Source organism: Corvus hawaiiensis, chromosome 16, assembly GCF_020740725.1.
Source record: "Corvus hawaiiensis isolate bCorHaw1 chromosome 16, bCorHaw1.pri.cur, whole genome shotgun sequence".
Taxonomy (NCBI): Eukaryota; Metazoa; Chordata; class Aves; order Passeriformes; family Corvidae; genus Corvus; species Corvus hawaiiensis.
This window is the reverse complement of record NC_063228.1, coordinates 11,247,089-11,267,639: the sequence shown is the minus strand read 5'-3', so window position 1 is coordinate 11,267,639 and position 20,551 is coordinate 11,247,089. Positions and strand designations below refer to the sequence as shown.

General features: G+C 43.0%; 1 protein-coding gene across 2 annotated transcripts; it reads left to right on the top strand.

Moving 5' to 3' along the window:
* Positions 1 to 2,153: 2,153 nt before the first annotated feature.
* On the top strand, positions 2,154 to 18,979 carry C16H16orf72 (chromosome 16 C16orf72 homolog). Of its 2 annotated transcripts, XM_048320751.1 has the most exons (4): positions 2,155 to 2,545; positions 3,288 to 3,368; positions 7,424 to 7,699; positions 15,540 to 18,979. In XM_048320751.1, exons 1-4 carry the CDS (start codon positions 2,326 to 2,328, stop codon positions 15,782 to 15,784), a joined length of 822 nt encoding a protein of 273 aa, XP_048176708.1. In that variant the 5' UTR covers positions 2,155 to 2,325; the 3' UTR covers positions 15,785 to 18,979. The 2 variants fall into 2 exon arrangements, with proteins under 2 accessions (XP_048176709.1, XP_048176708.1); XM_048320752.1 differs by lacking the exon at positions 3,288 to 3,368 and having other exon boundaries at positions 2,154 to 2,545.
* The last annotated feature ends 1,572 nt before the right edge of the window (positions 18,980 to 20,551 follow it).

Sequence of the window (20,551 nt, the reverse complement as noted above, 5' to 3'; positions counted from 1 at the left end):
AAAGTGTGCAGAAAGGAAAACAACTCTCAGAATCCCAGTGGTTTCTATCAGCCATAGCTACTCCAGAGAACAGTGGGTAGCCAGATTTGTCTAAATTAAACCAGGAAATTCGGCTGCTAAGCTTGTGCCCAGGATTTCCCAGAGATGCATTACAGCTCTCTGTCTGATTTGCACTGAATGGGCATCAGCCATAGCCAAATTTCGGGACAGTCTGCCTTATAAATCATGACTGACACTACATTGTATTGCAGGAATGAACTGTTTATTTCACAGTTGCCAACATTATTCAACTCTTTAGAAATAGTCAGAAAAACAGATGTGTGGCATACAAAGTCCAGGATAGCCATGTCTCCTCCTCCATCAAGCTCCCTGCACTAACTTCTGATCTGAGAGAGCATCTGCAAAGTCCATGAAAGCTGACAGGAATTTCAGCTGTTTCTGATGAGGGAGATGAATTTAAATACTTGATTCATTGGAAAATACTAGAACACAATCCCATCACGCATTCCCATGTGAATCTTTACAATATTTAAGCAATTTAAGAGTATAAGGAATGAATATTTTCAAGTTGTTGGTACTTTATAAGAAATCCTATACAATAGAGAAGATTTCCTCTTCTGTTCTTTACTTTTCTTTAAACAGTTGCACAGGAGAAAAATCCATGTTGCACCACAATAGGTACTTACTGGCCATGTGATCAATGGATGATTTACAAAACCAATTCGGCTGAAGTTCATAATCCTAAACAAGAATTGGACAGAGCCTTGCCTAGAGAGGAAGGGAATATCCATGCCTCTGTGTTTGTGCATTAGTGCTATATATATGAGATACTTATATTAAAAGCCAATGCCACAATTTCAGTTTAAGGAGACATGCACAAAGTTATGGGTGCTCTTATCCCTTCTACTCACATGGAGTACCAAGGCATAACCCACAACCACGAGGTCCTTAGTAATTAGTCTCAGTGGTTTAGGAAGTACGGTAGCGGCAGCTTTAGTTTTCAGTTGTTCTCAGAGACCCCAACCCGACAGTCCTAATTATACCTTCATGCCACCTCTTTCCCCAGTACATATGATTTAGGCTTGAATTTCTGAATGTTTTAAGAAGTTGTATGAAGATCCAAGTTCAAAAAGGGAACAAGTATGAACTGGATAAGGAAGCCTGTCAGAGGAGGAAACAGTCCATAAAGCCTGTGAGTGTTTCTGCCACGGGATGGGATGGGATGGGATGGGCACATCAGGCTGCCAGAGTGTGTCTATAATCAGTTCAATGATGTGGCAGCCGATCTGGACCCGGCTGACCGCGGACAGCGGTGGCATCGCAGCCTGGGGACAGCGGATGCAAACCCGGGTGTGGGTGCAGGTGTGCCCGGCCGTCGCTACACAGCAGCTTGGGGGACGTTTGCCTTGACTGGAACTGTGGCTGGAGCAGCTGGGAAGTGCCTTTTCACAGCAGCATAGCTACGAGATCGCGAGGTAAACGAGTGTTTTTAAACGTGCGCAAAGCAGCTGTGACTTCCGTCTGTTTGTTGGGACTGTGCCCGGTACAGCGCAGAATCAAGAAATGGTAAATAATGTGTAGAAAAGAGAGAAAAGTGATGCCGTGGGTCTGAACTCTCGGTGCAAGCCCCTCAGCCATCTCTGCTGGGCGCTGGACCCGGGCCCGGCCGTGTCACAGGGCTCGGCCCTCGGGCCCTGCGCGGCCGCCATCTTCCCCCGGGGCCGGGAAAGGAACCACCTCCCGGGCGGACTCTGCCCCTCAGCGGAGCCGCGGCGGCCGCTGCCACCACCCAGTACCGCCGCGGGCAGCGGCTGCCGCGGCCGCCCGAGGCTGGGAGCGCCTCGCCCGCTCGGGGCGGCCCCGGGGCCGCTGCCGGGGGGGCGCGGGCGGGGCCGCCTCACGCCAGGGGCGGGGCCGGGGCCGCGCGAGGCAGCGCACTGCGCACGCGCACCAGGCCGACGCCCCCGGCACGGGGCTGTGACGGTGTAACCAAACCCGCGTTAGCCCCGCCCCCGGGGTGCCCCGCTTGACGGACACGAGAACAAACCAATGAGCGCTGGGAATTCCGCACGGGCCGGCTGCGCCGGGGCGGTGACGACCAATCGGACGCTGCGGGCGGGGCGGGCCGGCTGCGCGTTCCCAGGCGCCTCGGCCGGGCTCTCAGTGCGGTCGGGGCGGTGCCGGCGGTCGGAGTGTTTGGGGCCGGCGGAGCGACGGGCGGGCCCGGCATGGGGGTGAGGTAGGGCCGGCCCGGCGCACGGAACGAGCGCGGCCGGCTGTCGGGACCGGGTGTACGTGGCGGTGGGACGAGGAGCCGGGCGGAGGATGGAGGACAAGAAGGAGGAGGGCGAGGCGGAGATCCAGGAGCACGGGCCCGAGCACTGGTTCAGCAAGTGGGAGCGGCAGTGCCTGGCCGAGGCCGAGCAGGAGGAGGCGCTGGCGCCGGAGCTGCAGGACGAGGCGGCGGCGCAGCCTGAGCACAAGCAGCAGAAGCTCTGGCATCTCTTCCAGAATTCGGCCACCGCCGTGGCGCAGCTCTACAAGGGTGAGCACGGCCAGGGGCCTGGGGAGGGCACAGCTGGGGCGGCTACGGCCGAGAGGCCGGTAGAGCCTGAGCGCGGTGGACTCGGGGCCCGGGCAGTGGGGGGTGGGGGCGCCGAGCAGCCGCGGAGCCGCCGGGGTGGGGACGTGCCCGCAGCGGTACAAAGGGGCCGAGGCGGCGGGAGGAGCAGCTGCCGGGCCGCGGCCGCCCTGAGAGACGGACGGGAAAACAAAATGGCGAGAGGGAGGGGGAGCCGCGGTCGCGGTCCGGACAGCGCTCGGGGCGGCTCCTGCGCCGGCCCGGCCCGGCCGCACCCCCTCCTCCGGCCGCCGGAGCTCTCGGGCCGTAGCGCGGCCGCAGGGTGTCGGGGCGCTCCGCCGGGGCCGCGCCGGGAGGGTCCGGGCGGCGGGGGCGAGCCCCGAGTGCCGGGGAGGAGTGGGGGGAAGGGAGGGGGGGGGATCCGGGAAGCCCGGCCCTGCCGGCGGCTACTGACGCCCAGCCCCGGGAAGAGACTCCGACAAAATGGCGAAGAGCGGGGCCGGGCTCATTGTGCGCCGGGGCGGGGGCGGCCGGGCGCTCCCCGCCGCGCTGGGGGCACCGCGCCCGCTGCCCCGGGCGGGCCGCTGCCCGCTCGGCCCCGATCCGGAGCTGCCTCCAGAAGGTGGAACAAAATGGCGAAACCTAACATGGCCGTTCGGAGCGGGTGACTCCAAAATAAACAGCGTGTGTCCTTCCCTCCCTGCAGACCGGGTGTGCCAGCAGCCGGGGCTCTCCCTCTGGGTCCCCTTCCAGAACGCCGCCACTGCGGTCACCAACCTCTACAAAGGTAAGGGGCTGCCCCCCCGCTGCCCCGGCAGCCCTCCCCGCCGAGCTGGGCCCTGCTCTGCCTCCTGCCCCGGCTTACTCATAAGTAGGGCCTGTTAATGTCTCTTATTCACCCTGATAAAATCTAACCCGAGACTGGTTCCTGAATCTTGCAGGTTTTCCCTGGGCCGCTTTAGCTGACGGTAGCTGAATCTTTTCTGTTGCCTCATGTCAGTGACTCATAAACTTAAAAGCTATTTTACTTTGAGCCCCTTGAAAAAGGGTGTCTTTAATATGTGTCTGTTTCTTGTGCATTCAGGGAAGCTTCCAATGGTTTATTAAACAGCACTGAAGTTCTCTGCATTGTGTATATTTCATGGTGCATTAGATGTTGGGGTGTCAGTATATTGCCTTCGCTTTTGTGGTGGAGCACAGTTGGGTTTAGTGTTCATAAAATTCTGCACAGATGTTATGTGACAGAAAGTTTTATCTTCTTGTGGTAGTGAGGCTTCTTAAGCAAGCTTCCCAGTTTATTTTAAGCACTAGAATGTCATTCTGGCTGTGTCCAGTGTGGCTGTAAGAAGGCACTGTTAGCCAGAACTTTGATAGGAGTGTACTCTGCATGTGGCTGTGCTTTAGTGCTGGTTTAATGGGTGTTTCTGAACTCTGCAGTTCTTTGGGTTGTCATAGGAATTCTTGTCTGCAGAAGGATCATTCAGTGGTTTTTGGTTTGTTTAAAAGGTTGTGCTAAAATGAGACATATCAGGAAAGGCTGAAATTGGCACATTGTGATTCCTATTGTTACTGCCTTCCATTCCAAGGGAGGGAAGTGTTTTAAAGTTCCAGACGTTTGTTTTTCTGGCTTGTAGTTTGATTTTTTTTTTTCCTTGAGGTTTTTTTTTTAATTGGTCTGTACAACATTATATGTAGTTCTATCTGTATATTCCTTCATATACCTTCAGTTTTGTCATTTTGGATTTGCCTTAAGCAGTTGAACTTGATGTGTTTGTGATGGGTGATCAGATTTCTGACAGATGCGGACTGAGCAGGGAGGAAATGTTGGTGCACAACCCTTGCTGCCAGAGACTTGCCTCCTGCAGAAAGTGCATTTGAGTGCTTTGTACGTGTGTCAGGTCATGTAAAGGGGCAGCACCTCAGAGTAGGAAGGTGCTGGCCTGAGGGAGTGGGTCACTAGAACGTGGCTGGGGATGCCAGTCATTTGAGAATGGTGGTAGTGTTAATAAATAGTCTGGAATAATTACAGTCTGTCTTTAAAAATGGCATGGCTCTCCCTTACAGCATCTTTAGTATGAAGATTTAGGCTGTTTATTTCTGTTTGATTACTTGTGCTCTAGGCAAAATGAGCCCTCATTTTTGTTGGCAATGATGTGATTAACTGAAGAGTAGGTGGTCAGGGAAACTAGGATTTAAGTTGGAAGCTGACTTTAGGCAGGTGTAATGTAATGCTTCAAAAACCAGCACCTGAAGCAAATGTTTTATTCAAACAGATCTTAAAGTGCTAGAGTACCTGAGTTACTCAGGAATGCTATTTTTCAATTTTCAGTTAACTTGCAAGTCAGTAGAAATTTGGTGAGAATGTGGTAGAACCAGCTAAACGCTGTCATATCTGACAATTTGGAGTCTCTTACTGTGAACTTGCTTTCCCTAGTGATGAACATGGCTCTTAAAAACTCCTATTTTTCACATTCTCAGTACTGTTTGTTTTGGAGGACTCTGTCAAAACACTGGAGGAAGACTTGGTGTGGTGAAGGGAACATCACAAACTGCTTCCTGCCTTGTCAGCTGGTTTCTGATCTGATAAATACTTGGGTTTTTGAGGCATCATCTTTTTAACAAGAGCAACCTGAGGAATGGTGCATAATGAGAATGCCATGATGTCTTGAATGTCAGCATTTCTTCTGAATATAGATGAGAAGTTTAATATCAAACCACACTGATGGTCTTACGTCCTGAATTTCTGGTGCTGGTGATAGAGACTGCATTCAAGGCACTTGATTATCTTCCAGATTGCACTAAAAAAGTGAAGGCATGACTTGTAATGGAGGATTTAGAACTTGAGGCCACTGTGGGAAGTTTTAGGTACATGTTAGAATAAGACTTCTGAGCTTATAGTTTACCTTTTTATTAAAAAAACCCTGAATATTTTCTAATGTTAATTTTGACTTGGTAATTTCAGAATGCATGCAGTTTTACTGCTTAGGTTTTGCCAGCTTAACTTTGTAAACAAAGTAGTTGTGGCTTTTACCATAAAAATCTAATCTTCCCAGGGTAATGATGCTTGAAACTTCTCTGGGCTGCATAAGCAGTCCGTGTTTGACCTCATACCTAATTCACAGTTAGCACTTTGTAAAGCATTCTGATACACAAAGAAAGCAGGGTATTGATGTAAAGTCAGCCTCCAAGCCTCAGAAGGACACTCCTGGTATTTCAGGAAGTGATTAAAGGAATATTTTCACTTCCAAGTTGGCTCCAGAGTGTTTGGGCAGCTTTTACTGCCAATGCATTGGTGTCTGGGCTGCTGTGGAGTATAAAATGGCAGAAGGAATAACCTGTCATGTTGCCATTGCTTTCAGAGGAGTTAGCATTTGTAAATGTAGCCTTTAGATTACAAAGTAGTACAGGCAAAATACTCTTAGAGCGGGTAAAAGTAACAGGCTAAGTGTACTTTGTGTACCTGTTTAGTTTGTATTCCAAAAGCACCAAGATTTAACTCAGCTCGGTTTGAGGTGGTTTTGGTCTGTTGTGTTAGGTTTGAAGTGCTGCTCTTCGGCAGTGTAGATTTCAGTGCTATCTTTTATGGACTGTGCCGTGGTGCCTTAGAATATAAGTCCAAAAATAGCATTTAGTAGTGGTTCTTTTTGGGTTCTGGAGTGTGAGAAAGCTACATTAGATGTGTATGTCACTGTTTGTAAACCAGTATCTTGGGGTAGCTGTTCTTAAAGAAATAGCTTCATGTTCTGGGCAAATGGCTTTTGCCTTGGACTTCATTAATAAAACAAGAATATAAAATGCTGTTTAAATCAGCTTTGCCACATTGAAAAAAATCCATGGAATTCAAGTGAACAAAATTGGAGTGCATATGTTGATGTCTTTTAAGGAGCAAGAGCAACATAATATTTTACATTAAACTGAAATAGCTGTTGTCAAAGCTCTGATAGCAAACATATGACAAACAAGATGAGCATAATTATGTAGTGAACTGGATTTGTCCCACCTGTTACTGTGGTTTGAAAGTTACTCAAACTGGTAGCCAGAAATACACTTCCCGAAGTTTGAAAGCAACTTAATACATGGCATTTAAGTCTTTTGGAGGCACAGTTGTAACTGATGTGCACAGGTGACTAGTTACATCAACAGAGTGAAACTGCATTTTGTAGTAGGATTTATTGCAAACAGTGTGTTTAAAGCTTTTGTATATCAAAAATTGCAGTGGGATCCTAAACGGGGAAGGATACTTTCTTAGCCTCCCTTTGTAAATGGTATGTTGCCTAATTGAGAGGCATTTAGGACACTCGTGTTCTAACTAGTTTCAAAACTATGGTCTATGAATTGTCTCTGCAATTGAAATTCCGCTGAAAATAGAAGAACTTGAAAGAAATCTGAATTTTCAGGCAATTCCTTACCTGTCAGAATGAAGAGAAGCAGTTACTCCTTTCTTATTTTGGGGCTTCCTGGCTCTATTGATGCACTTTGTGTGTCTGTTGTCCATTGATTTAAGTATCTTCCTCAGACTGACAAGCTCTAAGTGTGTTTTAATGTAAATAAACAGTGCTGTGGTGTCGACCTGAAGTACAGTAAATGCTGTTTAAGTGGTGCTGGAGTTGCTGTTGACTATCTGGCTTGTAAAGAGGATGGAACATTTTGGCTAATACTCTCTTTAGGTTTAGTGGAGCTCATCTTTGCTGCTGCAGCCACCTTGGTGCTGCCTTGTGGTGTGACCTGTAGAAGATGTAGATACTTCTTCTTTCCCGTGGTTGACAGGAAGCCACATCAGTGCTGTGCCATGCTACACATTGCTGTGTAACACTAAAAGAACTTTTTTCTGTCTTCTTGCAGAAAGTGTGGATGCCCACCAGCGAAGCTTTGATTTAGGAATTCAGATTGGCTATCAGCGTCGGAATAAGGATGTGTTAGCCTGGGTTAAAAAACGCAGAAGAACTATTCGAAGAGAAGACTTGATCAGCTTCCTTTGTGGAAAAGTCCCTCCTCCAAGAAATTCTAGAGCTCCCCCAAGACTGACTGTAGTATCCCCTAACCGAGCTACTTCAACAGAAACTAGCTCATCTGTAGAGACTGATTTGCAACCCTTCCGTGAAGCCATAGCTCTGCATGGTAACAGTCACTTTTTCAATACTACTTGGTTAAAATTGGGTGGGGGTTCTTAAAGCATGTTTGGCATATGTAATGTACCTGGTGTTCCAGCTGAAGGTATTCCCTTCATTCTTTAAGGGAGCTTTTGCATGTATAAGGCTTGTGTTGGCTGCTAAAAATTTGTATAGCTGAGTATTTTGAATGAAGAAAAGGTATTGAATAAAAATGAAATTTGGGTCTGTAATACTCCACAGCTGTGAACTCAACAGTTAAGTATCAAGTCTTGGTAGTGTTTTTGAAGCATGAAGAGGCTTGGCATTCATACCAATGCTAAAGCAAGCAGAATTCTTGGAAAATGGTAATGCTATGCTGGCAACTAGTTAAATATTAAGATTTGACTACTAGCAAGTTTTTGGGGGCTTAGGGAGGGAATTTGATGTCTGAGGCTTCTGTCTCTAGCTCTCTAATACCTTTGTTAGGCACTGGATAATGCAGTTTGGCATTCTGCTTAATATACCCTGGAAAGGGTGTTTCATGTGCACATTTTTGTAATAGAGTGCTGTTCAGAACTTTGTTCTAGTTCACTTTCAGATTTACATGTCTTCCAGTGTCATACTGAATTGCCTTCCTTGCCATCACCAGCAGTGTTGATGGTGTATGTAATTTCAGATCTGAATATTCAGTAGCTTATTCTGTATTGGATTATGATTTAGCAAGTGAGAGACAAATGTGCTTTAAATTGCTCTTGAGGTGAGATGAGGCAGTTCACCTCTGGCTGTCATGCCTTCTAGAATTCAAAAGGGTAGCAGATATCTTGAGGTACAAACCGTAGACCATTCTAAAAGTAAAAGTTAAGCTATTTAGAAGTGCAACCTAAATGAAAATTTTACTGTCTGGGTATTCTCAGTGGGGTTAGAATTGATGACTTAATTAGATGAGTGAATTCCTGAAAATGCAGTCTTTGCCTCTGTTGTGCTGTGGTGGTTTTTCAAGATACACAATTCAGACAGTGTTACTCGAGGTAACAGCCTAAGCCTGGTGTTATTGGCTACTCTGTTGCCATTTAAACCAAACATGCTTCCACCTAGTCATGTCGGTTTTGGCAGTTTCCTGTCTCATACTGGGAGCAGGTTAGGGAATTCTGTGCACCCCTGTTGCTTACTCAGTGTAGATAAAATTAATGAGAACAACTGCAGAAGCTGGCTCTCACTATGACGATCACCCTCTTAAAAATTATTTTCTGAAAATATAGTTGAATCTGTGGAGTTAGATTTAACTGTAAGGGCTCAATCTCAGGTGAGAGGAAGCTTAGGTAGGCTCAACTCAGCACAGTCAGCTCTCTGAGTAAACTCAGAGGCATTTTTATTGGTAATATGGCTCTTTTTGTGTCCATGTATTATTTCCTAGCATCTGCTTTGTATAGAGGTGGTTTATGGAAGTCACTTCTCTATAGCATGAGGATCTGAACAATGATGCATAATGTTTTCCATATTTCATAATGTATTGCGGGGTCATGGGGAAATTCTGTGCTGTGTAGTGGCACTGCAGGGGCTCAAAATGTACTTTTCCCCTTCATCAGCTGGTTGACAAGATTACATGTCAGTCACCTTTTGGATTAGGTTCTCCTGATACCGGTTTCAATCTGGTCCTTGACACAAATGCTTTTGTGCTAATCCTTTAGTGACTAGGCTTATATTGGGCCTCATAACTGTTTTTATGATGTCTGCATTCCTCCAGCTTCTCCCCCTTTTTTTTTTTCCTTTAACATTAGGGAAGTTGTGATTAAGCAATCTCATGAACTCATTTCCTATTTATTGTAGGGCTTCTCAAAACTATGTTTTGATTTTGAAGCCTGCCAAGGATCTTCAGGTGTGTGTAAATTGTCTTCATCAGGCCTGTGCTTATTGTAAGTTTTGGCACATTCTTTGAAAGTGCTACTTCTAGGTATTATGAGGGAACATGAGAACCTGATGATGGTGAACAACAGTCCAGGCACCAAGGTTTTGAGGGGAGTTTTCAACTGGCATGTAAAGGAGCGAGGCTGTTTTGTGCTGGTTGGCTTCCTGTGAGAATGGAATATTTCTTTATTGATCATGTGGATGGGTTGAATTAGATTTGAGGGATAATGCTAAAACTTTTCTGCTCACAGCAAGACCTCTTCTAGTGAGGCAGAGATAGGTATGAATAGCCTATGGCACCAGGTAAAGCTCAGTGAAAGCAGAATTGGTCTATTGACTTCTCAGAAATAGGTACTAATACATGTCTGAAGACCGTGGCATTATAACTTGCTAATCTTCCCCTTTGATGATGGAAAATGCCTGTTTTTTCATCATGTAACCCCTAAATGTACCATAAACATGTCTGAAAATTTTGACAGAAGCAGTGGTAACAAAATAGCTAATAATTCAGTATTTCCTGGAACATCAAACACAATTCTAGGTGTATGCCCCAGACTAAAACATTAGAGAATAGCATCTTTTAGGTATCAGTACAATCTTTAAAGTGTATGCTTCATCTGAAAAGAAATATGTTAAAATTGGATTTTTAGCCTTGCCTCTTCTGTCTACAACCCTGTAATGTCTGACTTATATCTCTGCAAGATGGTTGACAGTTTTTTTTGACAAAAGCTAGGGATGTTGAACCCAGAATTTAATATTGTAGTACTGATTATCAAGTCTTTCTACTACAAGAAAACTTGTCTTGAAAGCAGAACAGTAGAGAAGTACTTGTTATAGTAGCTAAAAGCAAAATTATCATGACAAAAAATTAAACATGAGAATGTTTAAGGTGTATGTGATCTCCCTTTTAACTTCATTGCACCTGTGTTCTGCAGTTGTTACTGAAGTCTTTAGTGTTACTTAGTGAGAATGAGACTTTGGAACCTTACTCTTGAGAGAGTAAACTCTGGTAAACAAAATCTCTTTCCTTATTACCAGCTTTTCATTGTTAGCATGCTAGTGGGTAAGCTTTCAAATAAAGCATGGCTGGCAGTGTGAACTGTGAATATTTGAAAAGAAGTTCAAGCCTTTTAGAAAAGCTGGGTAGTTATCTCAAGGTAATACATGATGTTTTACTCTGAAGTGCCAGTGCATTTTTCTGAAACTTCAATGAAACATCAGTCTGATGGTTGGTGTTTCAAGATGTGGTAGTAGAAGATAATAAGTACCTTCGTTGTCCAACATCTCAATTAGAGAGTTGGGTTTTTAACTTCTGTTAGCCCCTGAAATGTGATTGCAGCTAGGGAGAGTGTGGATGTAATCTTGGCCTACTCTCTGGATGTGTATTGACATTTCTAGTTCTGTAAGAGATGAGTTTCAAATGACAGAATTACATCAATCTGAGCTAACAGTACAGGATTACCAAACGCTGCCATGTGCTAGACCACTTTGTGCCTGGCTGTAGCTGGCATACCAAGGCTTGTGCACAGCCCATATCCTTTACTGTGGAATGTACTCCATGTTTCACAGACCACCCTTCCCAGCATAATGTGAGAAAATGCTGTGATTTGAGGAGGGGAAAGAAGCTTGGAAAGGTAATGTTGAAATGCATTTGACTTGAGCATTCTTAAACAAAAATCAGGTGAATTTGGGGAAAAAAATAGGGCAACAGTACAGTGAGAGAATATTAGTTCTTTTTCTCCTCAGCGTTAGTGTTGATGTATATCATTCACGTGATTGGGTCTCTCTTCGGGTAGACAGAACACTTGCATGTAGAAGTGTGTGGCCTGGCCGCTTAAGAGGCTGAATTTCCACTAGCCCTTCATATTTGCTTGTCAAAATACTAAAGTGCAGTTTAAAACAGAGCATTTAGCAGAGTGGAGAAACAGAAGTTGGTAAAAGAGGGGGTGGGAGAACAGAGTTCAGATTGGTCTGACATAGTTTAATTTAAAGGTTGTGTGTATATGTAGCTGTGATGGAATTGTGGGTTGGTATGTGCTGCTAAAACTTGCTATTTGAGCCAGTACTGTGAAAGGGTGAATATGACATAGAGTGACAATGATCTCTCTGCATGCCATTTTGTATTTATCTGGGGTTATTAACTAATTCCTGCTTTAGTCCCACTTATCTAAGCGTGAATGTTCCTTTTGATACTTCCTGATTAAAACTTCTTGAAAACAATAGTTAATGCTATTACTATACTGAACGGTAGCTACCCAGTATATTATGCCATGGTGGTGACGTGACTAAGTCCTACATGGATGTGGTTGTAGTGCAGATGAAAGAGCATTTACAGTTTGTTAGGCCAGTGGTGATAAATTTGCTAATTTTGAGCTGACAGTTTTAAGTATTTTGTAATCCATGAAACATACTTTCAGTCAAGAATTCTAATATCTTGATAGTTTTGGAGGGTACTTTGTTGTAAATTGGCTAGTATTGGTCACAGCTCTCTCTAATAGTACTATGAAACCTTCAGAATAGAACTCTTTGTAAAATTGTTTATGAAATGTCATATTGTTGATGTCTGAAAGATATGACAGGAATCAGAATGTACTAGGTACTGCAAAGTATTTGAGATATGCCCTCCACTTCAAACCTTTCCAGTTTAAAAAGGGGTTAAGAGCCATGTGTGCTTTCTTAATGGCCTCTAATGATAAAGGAGATGTCCCTGGTAGAAAGGAGTGTGAGACTTCAGAGGTGGTTGTGAGATTGTGGGAAGAGTAAAGCCACTTTAGCAGCTGTTTGGATCTCGGTCCTGTTACATAGACAAAACTGGTGTGCCTGTGGTTAGGCCATGTTAATCACAATATAGAAATTTGAGGTTGGGAAATCGTGTTTGCTGACAGTCATGTCATCTTACCACTTCCTAGTGTCAGTTATTGCTTTAAATGTTTTGGGAAGAGCTCTGAGTCCACTGAAAGCTTAAACTCAGAGTAATTCACAGTAAATGGTTTTTCTGAGATTTCCTCTACTTTGCCATAGCTTCCTGAGAAAAAAACTTAACTCTTTTCCCTGTCGACCAAAAGTAGATTCTTTGAGCGTTGCAGATTGTTCTCAGAGATGTTGGTTACATGAAGTTGCATCTTGATATTTGAATGTAGGCCTTGAGTTTGCTTTGACTCTTCCATGTTAGCTCAATTAGCCAATCCTAAACTGTGATCTGAGTGTTTTGTTTGGCAGTTCTGCTCCCCTGGATGAATGGGCAGTGCTGTGTAATCTGGCTAACTGCCAGGAACCGATCCCAGGTTGTCACTCAGTCTGTCAGCGTACCCAGTCATGACTCTTACTAGTACTAAATACCTGTGTGAGCTACAAGATTAACCTGTAGCTCTAAGTCCATGCTGTGATGCAATATCCTTGTATTCTGATCTGTAGAAATTAATTCAAAGCTACTCTCCTGTCTTTGACATCACGTTGTATTGAAGATTTTAACTTCTAGTTAACTTCTCCTGAAGGTTGTGTATCTAAATGTACACTGATTCAGTATTACCTAAATACTGGGAAGTCAGTGACTGCTTTAGGCATTGCTTGTGAACTTTGGCAGTCTGGTTTAGATTATGCTGCAGTGTATTACAGGTGCATCTTTTAACTGTATCTACTATTTTAAAGCATGCTTGTTACTTGAAAAGGCTCCACTTAAAAACACAGTTCTTGAGTGGTGCTGAAAAATGTCTTTTCACATCACAGGGAAGTTTTGGGGTTTATTTAGAATAACTTTTCTCCCCTTACTTGAGCATTAGACATAATAAAAAGATGTTGTGATAAAACTGAATTACTATGTTGCTCATTTGGTATGAGTTGTATAACAATAAATGACTGATAAGTGATGTAAATTGTTGACTCTTAAGTGTAAGTAATACACTGAACTTGTGTGGTCACAGCAGTTTTGCTTGGAATAGTAATGTGGGGGGAAATCTCTACAATCAGTTTGGATTTGAAAAAATGTCACCTGTATGCTGTCAGATTTTTTTCAATTTAAATGTACAGGATGAATTAATGCTTTTTTCTAATGTATGTCATGCCAGTTGAAATTAAACTACTGATGTCTTTGAATTGTGAAGTGATTTGTTACCTGCCCAAACTGTGCATGTTGGTAGTTTATCCAGGTTATGGTATCTGAATTGGCTTTATCTCATACATCTGTCATCAAGTAGCTGCTTTACTTTCTTGGTTAGATTCATGGGAAATTCTTTTCCTAATGGTTTTGGATTTAAGTTTGACCTTAATCCTGAGAATACTGTCACAAACCTTGTTTCTGAGTTACCTTTACACTAAAACAGCTTCTGCTGTTTAAATAACTCTTGCCATTGTGAGTGAAAGATGATTTTGCTATTAATGAAATCTGCAGGGCACCTCTCAGTTCAGACCATGCTTCTGAGCCCTGTTTGAACACCACTTAGAGCTGTAAGCAAAAGCCCTAAGAAAGCATTAGTGATTAGTGGCTGTTTCCACTGGTTGTTATATAATGCCAGATCTGTGTAAAAGTATTTCCTGTGCTGTTACAAATTCAAAGCTTTAAATGTTCATTCAGTAATGTTCCATAGAATGAAGTCGGTTGGCCTGCTCCATCCTGACTTGTGTGTTAACCTGCCATTGCTGCAGATGGCTTTAGACTTCAGCTTCTAACTGAGGTTTCTGGTGAGTGGTGTTGTAGCTCTAGCAGTCCTCTCTTCCCAGAGCCTCTGAAGTTGCCTATTTGGCCTACCAGCAGCTGGTGGATTGAGTTTTGTTAGACTTGACTTGTCAGTCAGTGACTTTTGGCTGCTTACTTGACAGTATATGGAGATGTGAATTAAATGGCTGCACACACAAGATTTATGATGGCTGGACAGAGCTATAGAATGTTTGAGACTGGAGAAGAGAGCTCTAAGATTTTGACAGTTGCTGAGAGTGGAATCTTCTGGGGCAGTTTAACATTTCCTTGTTCTTACTGTTAGAAAAATATCATGTCATCTTCTGTTCATTATGTTTCCTAGGGCCAACAGATATTTTTGTACTTTCCTACTATTACACAGATTTGAAGATGTTATGATAGCAAAGAGGTTTGTCTTATCTCTGTGCTCCTGTTTATCTCCAAATAAGCCTGAATTGCAAATTGAGAAGAGTAGTTAGGCTTACTAAACTTATGTTTTGGAATGTCCCACTTTTGTAAAACTGTTATGTTACAGAAGGCAGAGTTTAAATTGGTATGAAGTTCATGGTTGTCTTTTTATGGCCTTGTTTCTACAAGAAATAAACTTCAGTTTGAATCAAACACTATTAACTGAACACAAACCAAAGTTCTTGCAGGGTACCTGTGATAGTGATTTGTATCAGATCTGTCAATAACAAATTTTGGGTGATTGTCACGTGGTTTTTCTTGCTTGTTATTTAAGTGCCTTTCTGAATTTACTAATACTAATGTGTTGGCTGTTAGTGTTAGCCATGAAATAAAGCTTGTATTTATAAACTAGCTGTGGTGTACACCTGTCTGCTGCCATACTGCAGTTTCCTTCAGGGAGTGAAAGGGAGCAGGGTGGTGGTATTGAAACAAGACTGAGTCGGTTCAACTGGAAAGTCCTTGGCAGGGCTGTGTAACTCTTGGTCCAGTGTGAAGCCTTTAAATTGAAATAGTCTGCTCTTGAGTATGTCCATATTTTGAATAGCATGTCATGCTGATGGAGTTAATGTTTGCCAGAGCTTGTTGTTACAACCTGGTGTATAAACTCACTTTTAATGTCATGAAAAGCAGTTCTGGTAATTACTGGATTATTCCATGGACTGAAAGCTGAGAAGGTGTGCTCTGGACTGGAATGGTACAAATAGTAGGATGAAGTGCCTTTAAGATCTCAGCAGAATTTGGCTGAGTGCGATCCTTTCTGGCGCACGTGGGAACTGAACTTTCTGTGCTGTCTGACTGAAGCCCTTTTTCTCTCTCTCCCCAGGTCTTAGTGGTGCAATGGCTAGTATAAGTGTTCGCTCGAGTACCCCAGGCTCGCCTACTCACGTGAGCAGTGGCTCCAATGCTAGTCGAAGGAGAAATGGACTCCATGATGTTGATTTGAACACTTTCATATCAGAAGAAATGGCACTCCACTTGGACAATGGTGGAACTAGAAAGCGTACCTCAGCCCAGTGTGGCGATGTCATTACAGACTCACCAACTCATAAACGCAACAGAATGATCTAAACTGCAAAAATTTCAAACCCACCATGCTGCTTGAAAGCCACTTGATCCTCAGAGTACTATTGAAAAGGAAACATGAGGCCATCTTTCCATATTCACTGTTTAAGACAAAGAATTCAATAAATGCCATAAAGGAAATTTTAGATATTACATTAGATGCCTCTTGTAACTGCGGCTTTCTTAAACTATATTCTTAGCAGAGGACATCAGATATTGTGTAGTAGTTAGCAAGATCATCATAGGCGAACATGTATCTGTTCCAAGGCTAAAAGTGACCTTACTTGTATTATTAAAGGGAAAGGAAATTTCAGATGTTTATTTGGCTATAGAATTCTCTTTTTTGTCCTTTATTTCCTGCTTTGAGTATTTGCTTAAACAGTATTGCCAGTTTGACTGAAATTGTCTACAACATGACTTGGCATCTTTGTCAAAACTGCAGGCTTCCATTTTTGCAGCACTGTACCATGCACCTAGTTTCTGTATAGTAACAGTGTGCAAGTTATAAATATTGGACTGTACCCTTTTTAGTTTTAAAAGCAGTTGCTAATTCTGGTGATTGTGTGATAATGTAAAGAGGTGCTATGATGGTCATGCAATTAATACTTAATATTGAATCAATACAAGGATCTTTATTGGATTCACTTTGTGTGTTCTAGTGCTCTGAAGTAGCAATATTAAACTTTTCCCCGATTAACTTCATAGGCTTTTAAATCAGTTTGAGAAAATATATGTACTTATTGGTATTATCCTTGTGGTAATCATACACAGTGCAGACTGCACCAGTGCTGACCTAAATTTAGAGAAAAATGTCCTGTAATTGGAAAATAGGCTTTTCTGTTCAGTATTAGTGAAGGGTAGGTTTTGTGTACACCCATATCCTATTTTACATTTCTTGTGAAGTAATTGCCCATTGGTGGGGAGGGGTGGGAGGAGAGGGAATGTGGGGAATAGTTGGAAAAGGGGTGTGTTCTAACAAGTAAGACTTCTGGTCACATGTGGAAACTTGGACTAACTTAAGATTCTGTGTGATGCCATCCCCTTCAGGAGGGAGTGACATGCAGGTTCTGTGAAATGCTAAGAAAATAATTTAAAACTGGAAGTTGATGATAAAACTCTGGATAAACATGCCATAAGCATGAATTTAAAAGGATAAATGGCTTTCTTTTTGTGTTTAGCTTACATTCATAGGATTGAACTCTGGCTGCCGTAACTTAAGCATAGTCTAAAACTGATCTAGAGATCAAGACTGATCTGCTGCAAATCTGTTTCTGAATGGGGAAGGACAGATGTCAGTCTCAGAGTGTCCTGACTATTTTTATACATAGAGGGAGGAAGTCTTTGGTGGAGAGCTCTGGCTTTTAGGCCTCTAAATCTCTGCCTTGGAGAGGAATAACAAAGGAAGAATAAGAAATGAAGAGCTCCAAACCTGCACGTTGGGAAAGGGGTATTTAGTGAGGTGGTATGCATGCTTTAACTGGAAGCATAGGCTGATCCTGGGATTAAATGTAGCTATGCTAGATTCCCAATACTAAAAATTGTGGCTTCTAGCAAAGTTAAGGCACCTTGAGCTCCACGTTAATACACAGCTCTTCAAGACGTTTGCTTACGTGCTTGTAGAGTCAGATCTCTTTTGTATTATCTTTGCTGTTTGAAACAGACTTCACTGTAGGTTTGCCCTTTTTACCCTGGTGCCCTCTCATTGATGTCTGTTGTCAAGGCAAGACAGCAATGCTGTGTGAGTCACTCAAGGCTCTCTACTTGAGCATGATCTCCTTGCCTTGTGGTGCTTCCATCACATTTCTTTACACCGAAGAGTCCTTGAAGATGTCAGCAGTTGCACAGTACTGTAGTGAGAGGCTCTGTAGTTCATGGACAGCTGTCACAACTGTCCAAAGTGAAGTGGTAAGAACTGCTCCAACCCCCCTGTGTTACATAGCTGAACTTGCACATCACTTGAAGACTCAATATACATTAATTTCAGTTACTGCTATTAACTACAATTCATAAGGTTTAGTTTATGTAAGATATTAATACTGCATAAAGCTAGTTTTCATTTGGAGACTGCATTTTCAGCAAAGATTTTGAAGATGGTATCTGAATATATGTTAGTATTTATTGGACTGAAGGATTTGTTGGCAGAGGGATTTTTCCAGAGGGATTTTTCTGTTCTGAAAGAAAGGTGGAGTCCTGAGCAGAAAGGACATGTGTGAGAACCATTCTTGAGCTCTTCTGTTTATTTGTTAACTGGCTTGTACAAGCAAGATGCTTATGCTCTGCAACTTCTAACACACTTTATTCTTAATGTGGTAAAGGTGACATCGTACTGGTATCAGTTCTGCACACAGGAACTGTAGCAGTGCTGGTGGTCTAGCCCAAATACAGAGCCTGTTCAAATTACTTCTTCCCTTCCTTGCAATTAAATAAATCCTGTTAATGCTCTGAAGCATTAATTCAGTCTATTACCATCTAAAACTAAATTTGTCTGGCTTCTTATTTAATTAGTGCCATTTTTCTTTGAAAGAAAGCAGACTTTGATATTAAACTGGTTGCATTAATTTTTTTTTTTGCTTATACCTTAAATATTTGGCGGCTTTTGATTGTTTTTCATTTAGCCCCAACTGTTGTTTGCTCTTTGACCTCTGCCAGAATGATCAAAAATGCATGTATTCACCTGATAAACACAGGAGAACAGGTTGTCTCTAAAAAAAAAAAAAAATAAAAAAAGTCCAGTACCTGTTGCTTTGAAGACTATTTCTTGTGCCAGTGTAGAAAATTGATGTTCTGGTAATAGCTTTTGGCTATTATCCAAACCAGCTCCTGGAGCCAGAAGTGAGTTGATTTTCAGTAAGGAACACTGACTTGAGAACTGTTTAGTTTGGTAAAATGGTGCTTACTTTTGCTTTCTCCTCTGAGTCGTGCAGTTGCCCGGTCTCTTCTCCATGTACATCCAATCTAACCTGAATGTGCGGCAGTTACATACAGTACATCCTGCACTGAAGCTACTGAGCTTGGCTTGCTTATTAATGAAGTAAGTTTTAAATGTTCAATTTAAATCTATATTACAATAAAGTAATGCAAAAATGATTTTGGCTGAAATTGAAGTCCTGCAGTTAAACTTACTTTCAAATGTGGTTTACCCAGCTGGAGTAATAGAAACTCTAAGTCATAATAAACCTAATAAAAAAAAAATACAACTAATCAGGCTGCTTTGTAGTTCTTTAAGTTTCTGAATAATACAGTCTGTGGGTAATCCCAAATAAGATGTGATTAGTGTGAGTTGACAGGCTGCCTTGGTTCTGTAGATCAGGACTTTCCTTGAATGCAATTTGCTGGTAGCTGTTTGGTGTAGCATACACACAGGTTTTTCTTTTGTCCCTTTTGGACTAATGAAGGTACAAAAAATTGGGGTGTACTACATTTGTACAAGATGTTCTGCAGACTTCAACATCACTAATACTTCAAAAAAACATCTTAAAGAGATTTAAGTGGCATAGGTTAGGAAGTTAAGTGGTGTTGACTTCAATAGTAGAGCTTTCAGTCTTTTGCAACAGACTCTTTGGACTTAAGTGAAATCAGGTGCTTTAATTAGCAGCATTTCCTGCTTCTTGTGGTTGCCCCTAAACCTGCAAACTATTTTCCACTTTATCAGCAGGTTTTAGAATTCCATTATGAAGGAAAGCTTTATTTCATAGGCGCTTTCAAGTTAAAAAAGTATCTTTTAAATTCATGTTACCAGTTTTTCACTTAGCCACTGAAATGTTCAGCAGGAATTTAGAAAGATTCTTAAATGGCTTCTAAAACCCAGCATCTTTCAGTTATTAGCCTAGAGCTAAGTAATCCTTTGGCAGCAATGAGGAATGCATGCCTGATGTGTTTTGTTGGGTTCTCTGCATCAGGTGGGGCTGATGTGGTTGTGTGGGGTGGCTGCAATGCCCCGTGGGCTGCTCATTCCAGAGCCTCTGGTTGTGCAGTCAGGAGGAGGGCCCTGGCACTCCTTGTCTGTGCATGGGACTCCTGGGATAGATGGAGCCTGGGGAATTCCCTCAGAGCCCTGAGTCAACACTGGTGCTTTCTGCTGCGTGGGTCCCACTGGGCCCCTCTCAGACCATCTCCAAAGGACAATGCACGTGGGCTGTAGTGTGTAAACCAACCAGATTCCCTTCTGTGTAGGAGGGAAGCACCACCTGGCTCTGGGGGTTTTTATGAAAGCGATGGAAGCCACGAGTTTCTCAGTGGGTAGTGAGATTGCAGTGTTTCCCATGTGGCTTTGGTCGGTGGTGCTGCTGTTCCAGCAGTTACTGGGGTTGTGGAACACCAGGACTGTCTTTTTGTTGGCCACGATGGGATGTGGGGGGGAGTGCACAAGGTACTAGGATCTCCTTGGAATCTGCTGTGAGCCCAGTGGGCTGACACTGCCTTGTAGAAAATCTTAAAGTTCAGTATTAAATGCATTGTTCAACTGGCTAAAACAGCATATAAGACCAGTCTTAATCATGCTTTGTAATATCTCACCATTTTTCTGTCAGATTTATTTTAAGTTTTAAGGTGAAGCTGACTCTGGGTGCTGTAGAACAGCAAGCTATGCGTGAAGGGGAATCCTACGGTCCCTGCTGGTGTTGTCGTGGTGTAACAACTTTGCATCTTAGTCAGAAAAACTCAAGGTGTTTTTGCAGCTCTGAAACTCAAGCCATAGGAATTTTTTTTTTTTGGTATTTTGAACTCCTGGTGTGTTTTTTACAAAACGTTGAAGCAGAGGATACAAAATGTTTG